Genomic DNA, 6,000 nt, shown 5'->3' with positions numbered 1-6,000 from the left:
GGTGATGATGTGATGGTGTGGTGATGATGTGATGGTGTGGTGATGATGTCGGTGGTAGTGATGGTGGGAGAGGTGGTATTGACAGTAGTATTTTGATACATTAAATAATCACATTTGGGTGTGTCAATTTCTCTCCTAGTTTAAAACTACAATATTTGTTGAAAACTGCTTGTTCTTTCAAACTGATACCAGCAGAACTGGTAAAGCATTAGCTTAAATGCCATTTGGTTAATTTAGAGACGTCTGTTTACGTTCTGTATTCAATTCCCATAGAGGCAAACGGAAAGAATTATCTGGTTCATTTATATCGAGTACACACCCAGCCGTACACTATCAAAGATTTCTGAAATAAAAAAAAAATCCTCACTTGAAAAACAGATAAGGGTTAGTGACAGGAAGAGCAAATGCCTTGAAAATACGTATTTGATTTACCCATTTATCATGGAAGAGAGAATATTAAATGAATGAATTCATAATCAAACAACTAGGAGAGTATTAGACTACATATAAAAACGAAATTAACAATTTAAAAGAAAAATATATTGTTTACAGGAAGCGAAAAATATTCCTGCATAAACATTTCCCACCCACACACAAATACCGTAAACTTAATAGAAAGAATGCTAAATTATCTTACTTCATCACTAACAACTTCCAACAAATATTATCAGGCATTAACAACCAAAACAAAATATTGATCAACCTACATGCATTTGCTCCAGCCCTTAAATGGAAAATGCTTAACTCAAGAACAGTCTACTCTGCCAGTGTCCACAGTAACTCCTCAAACCTAACATACATTTATAAAAGAAAAGGAAGTCGCTCGAGGAAATTGATTGGCGTTACGTAAAATTACCTATTCTGACCCCAAGGGAAAAACAAGGAAGATGTCTGAAACTTATGACGGATTATTTTTACAACAACTTTGGATATCAACGGTTCACCTTCGATCAATTACTCTTCAAAAGAAGATTTCTGCTGCTATTTTCACCTTGATTGCGGATTATTATATGCAATTGTGGAATATTTTCTTTCCTTCTCTCCCGAACTCATCTTCCTGCGCTGTTTTTGTCCCGTCTTATCATCTCTATGAACAATATCAATATTGCCGGCTGCTGAGAAGACCTAATACAAGTTTTTTTTTCTCCCCAATTTCACCTATCATTCAAACTTAACTGCTGTTGTTTATTCTCCTTGGTTACCTGAACCTTTTTTGTTAAAGCATCACCATGCCAACAGTAACAAGATCGAAATCTGCAACCCCAAAATTAAGACCGCAGCTTTCTACTAAATGTAGCTGTGGGTACAAGATGTTAAAATAAAAGCTTCGGGACCAAGTGCAAGAGAACAACAAACTGAAGATCGAACTTGAGAACCTCAGAGCTAGATTTGATGCCTTCGAGGAAACTCCAGCTAATTTACAGCTTTGGCGTTCCACGAGCGAGAAATCTACTGCCCCTTACTTGAGTACAGTTAAGCCAGTGCCAAAACCTTCGTCAAATACCACTGCCAGCAAAAACCTAAAGGCTGCTCAACAATCAAGTGAGAATGACCATCCAACAAACAAGTCTACAAACCGAAAAAGAAGACCAAGGTGCAGAAAGTTATCCCCAAAACTGAAACAAGCCAACCCGCACCTGTCGTCACGGATGGACGATCAGTCCATTCTACGCCTTTTGACAATGCAAACTGAAGCTTTGGTGTGGATACAGACCGAGATTGGCAAGAAGTCAAGAAAGGAGAAAACAAGCAGTCAGCTCTAAGAGACTGTACCGCGGTCATATATGGGGCATCCGCAGCAGAATCTGAAGCCCCCCTTGATCGACTACAACACGACATCGCCCTTGTCAAAAACTTAGTGTCTGCCTCACTTGATAACCCTACTCAAGTTCAAGCGTTCAAGATGATACGTATTGGAAGGCAAGCAACTGCAACTACAACCCCTAGTAACGCCAAACCCAGACTCAGACCCATAAAGGTTATTTTTGCAATCGCTGACCAAGCTTCAAGATTTATCACTGACTGCTCAAAAAAGTTTTCGGCGACAACCACAGCCTGAGTTTTCGGAAGGAGTATTCTCCGCGAGAGAGAATCAGATGGAGAGCTCTCAGGTTGGAGCACAGAACAGAATCTCCAACGGAGAGAAAGGCCTTGTCATCAGAGATGGCCAGATAGTGAAAAGGTTTCTATAGAGGAACCCACTGATTATCACAACTCCAGAAATTTAGTCCCTGCATCAACAATTGAGCCTTCAAGATGCAAAGTTTGGTACCCCAAACTGACTTCAGCGCAAAGTGCCCAACATCGCCATGCCCTTCGAGTTCTCTATACCAACATCTGTTCACTTTTGGCTAAGTTAGATGAATTTCAAGTGCTTGTTGTCAAAGAGGAATCAGATATTGCGATCATTACAGAGAGTTGGCTGCATGCTGATATTCAGGATGCTGAATTTTTAATTGAGGGTTACGTTCTGATGTGACAGAGTCGGTTTTCGCGGAGAGGGCGTTGTGATGTTCATCAAAATAGATCTAAAGCCCTCTCAGTGTGAGCTCCCACCAAATGCGCAACCATCAGGCTATTTCAATGTCATCCTGTGCAAAATTCAACTTGCAAAAACCAGCTTTCTCATTCTGTCCGTGCATCGCAGCAGAACCTGATGATGACCAACGGCTTCTAAATGCAATAGCTGAAATATCAAAATCCCAAGCAGATTGTCTAATAGCTGGCGACTTCAATGCACCACTGATTGACTGGGAGGCGTATTCCTGCCCAACAGGAGCTCGTTTCGATCAAACCTTGCTGCAGACTGCCGAAAATCTATTCCTTATCCAAGATATTTCTACACCAACGAGGTTTCGAAATACGCAACAGCCATCAACACTTGACCTTGTCTTCTCAAAGTACCAGACAACTATCTCTGATGTGAAGATCCTACTATCCCTGGGTAAAAGTGATTACATGGTTCTAACATTCAACGTAGCATCGTCAATCCCTTCTTCAATACCAGTTCCAGCACCAAGACAAAAGTTCCATGCAATGGACGAGAACGCCCTTGTAGATGCAGCCCAGAATTGTGATTGGGACAAAGTAACAGCAATACCGACGGTGGAAAAGCGATGGCAGGCGATCAAGAGCTCAATCATAAGGGTGACTGAAAGTGCTGTTCCATTATATCTCTCTCGGAAACAAAGACACAAGCCCTGGATATCCAGCAATGTGAAACGAGAATGAAGGTTAAGAGATGTCGCTTGGTGTGATGTAGAACCACAGCTGCTTTCGAAATCTACAGAAATCAAAATAAATAAGGCGGAACGTATGGTCCGACAGGCACGTGGCGTATTTGAACGCAACCTCGAATCGCAGGCAAAATCTAACCCAAAAAGATTTTATGCACATGTTCAACGAAACAAACGACTGTATAATCGAGTGGTTGCACTGAGAGATGTCGAAGGAAATATTGTTACAGACTCCACCTCCCAAAGTTTACTCTTTGCTGTCATGTTCTCTTCTATCTACCGAATAGATGATGGGCGTGAGACATTGATATCAGGCAGGCAAATCGAACCGATGCCTCCAGTCACCATCTCATCTCATGCAGTCTATATTGTCCCTTCAAAACTTCATCAAGACAAAAGCGTCAGCTCAGATAGTGTCCATCCAGCTGTTTTACGTGTCCTAGCACGTATCCTGGCGGCTCCTCTGGCATCTCTTTTCAATCTTTCACTTGAGCAAGGAAATGTACCGGAAGACTGGTGGAAAGCGACCGTATGTCCAATATTCAAAAAGGGCAGTAATTATCGACTGGTCAGTCTGACATCCATCCTCTGCAAAGTCATGGAGACCATCGTCAAGAAATCTCTCATGAATCATATTCTTACTTCAAATGCTATACCCGACTCGCAGCATGGATTTCTACCCCGAAGATTTTGTCTAACAAATCTTGAAGAGTGGATTACAAGGACCATGGATGAAAAAGACTCGGTGGACGTGGTATTTTTGGACTTCACAAAAGTGTTTGACTCCGTTAATCACCGACTGCTCTTGCGCAAACTTCAAGCATACAAGATTCAACCATTGGTGACTTCGTGGATTTCTTCCTTCCTGAGCCATCGAACCTTTCGAGTGTAGATAAATGGAGATCTCTCCGCGGAGACGAATGCCTGCAGCGGTGTTCCCCGGGGGTCGGTGCTGAGGCCAATACTTTTCCTTCTCTATATCAATGACCTACCAGATTTTCTTGATGGAAGAGTCCTCCTATTTGCAGACGACATCAAACTTGTCTCGCCCAGGAATCATTACAACATACTCCAATCGTCGCTGAACCGAGCTTGGAATTGGGGGAAGAATGGGATCTGCCCTTGAACGCCTAAAAATGCAGCCATTTACCAATAGGTTCACCTCTAAACTCTCCCTTGACTATTAGCCTCAAACGCCAACACCTTAAGAAGGATCTCGGCATAATGATCGATACTACTTTCAAACCAATAAGGTAGTGTATCGAGGCGGCGAACAAAGCCAGAAGGAATCTTTTCCTCATCCGCCGGTCCTTTGTCAACCTTTCAATGGACGTCTTTCGGCCTTTATACGTCACTCTAGTTCGATCCATCCTCGAATATTGCCTCCAGACCTCAAACCCACATCTCCAGAAAGACATTCAGCACCTGGAACGTGTTCAGCGGAACGTGTTAGCCACCCGAATGGTCGCGGGCTTGTCTAAGCTTACGTATGAGGAACGTCTCCGACAACTGGCATTGCCTTCATTCGAACGACGGAGGATGCGAGATCTTATCCTGGCTTTCAACATCTTCAACGGGTATGTAAACCTACCATTTGCGGAGTTTTTCACCCCTGCGCCGGATAGGGGTCTTCGTGGGCATGATCGCAAACTCTATCGCCGACACTTTCGACTTAACAGGCGGAAGGCCGCATTCTCCGTCCGTATCGCAGCCCCGTGGAACAAGCTACCACAAAATGTCATTCAACTACCCACCACTCCCCTGCTCAAAAAGGCTCTGGACAACTGTGGCGACTATGTATAAAACTGGTTATAACAATAACCGTTTTTAAAAAAAATTTTATTAAAAAAATTTTTTACATGGCTTAAGCACATTGTGCTCTTCTGCTAATAAATTTGATTTGATTTCATTTGACATTAGTTTCAATGCTAACATATTTCAAAACACACATATACACACACATTCCATACTTCTAAGGAAGGAAATGACACCAACCTAGTCTGATTACTAAAAGAAAATATTAACCAATATTAACCCTATAACATAAATTGAAAAATAACTCTCCTTCTCCAAAAGCTTTGTCATTTATACCCCAGAGAATCTCTTCAAATCCTAATCTCCTCTTGTAAATCATTAAAAAACTTCAGATTTAATAACATGTTTACACAAAATCTATCAAACACTTATACACTCCCAGTCCATGTTATTTATCATAACCAGTATATGAGTAGACTACCATTATATGTGCATATATATATATATATATATATATATATATATATATATATATATATATAACAAAACCATGGTAAATTAATCAAATTCTACCACCTCCTAGATTTCGATTATCTCCCCTATACCGGAAGAAATCCCTAATTACCTCCCCCTATCTAGAACTCTTCTTTCTCAGACTGGAACGAACACGACACAATGAAGTAGAGAAATTTGAAAAGACAACACGAAACCGGTTATTTCTCAAAATACAATGTTTATATACCAAAAAGATTTTATAACATTTTTCTAACATTTTTCTGACATAATTTAAATATATACTTTAACCATGTAACACAAGCCGTCTGTAGTTTTTTCACTCTTATTATCTTTTATATATATATATATATATATATATATATATATATATATATATATATATATATATATATATAGGAGAGTATTGTAGTTCGCTTGAAGCACTGTGTATTGTTTGTAAAGAATAAAAAGTTTTGAATGGTACAACAATACACTATAATACAAAAAAAAAATG

General features: G+C 40.4%; 1 protein-coding gene across 1 annotated transcript; it reads left to right on the top strand.

Annotated features, from left to right (window-relative positions):
- The first annotated feature begins 4,562 nt into the window (after positions 1-4,562).
- On the top strand, positions 4,563-5,039 carry LOC149132864 (uncharacterized). Its single transcript, XM_089361302.1, has one exon. It carries the CDS (start codon positions 4,563-4,565, stop codon positions 5,037-5,039), a length of 477 nt encoding a protein of 158 aa, XP_089217428.1.
- The last annotated feature ends 961 nt before the right edge of the window (positions 5,040-6,000 follow it).

Source organism: Octopus bimaculoides, chromosome 13, assembly GCF_046866305.1.
Source record: "Octopus bimaculoides isolate indiv1 chromosome 13, ASM4686630v1, whole genome shotgun sequence".
NCBI lineage: Eukaryota > Metazoa > Mollusca > Cephalopoda > Octopoda > Octopodidae > Octopus > Octopus bimaculoides.
This window is presented reverse-complemented; position numbering and strand designations above follow the sequence as displayed.

What these genes read in the sequence shown, in the direction of transcription:
- LOC149132864 (XM_089361302.1), top strand. Translation starts at nt 4,563, where the DNA reads ATGGACGTCTTTCGGCCTTTATACGTCACTCTAGTTCGATCCATCCTC.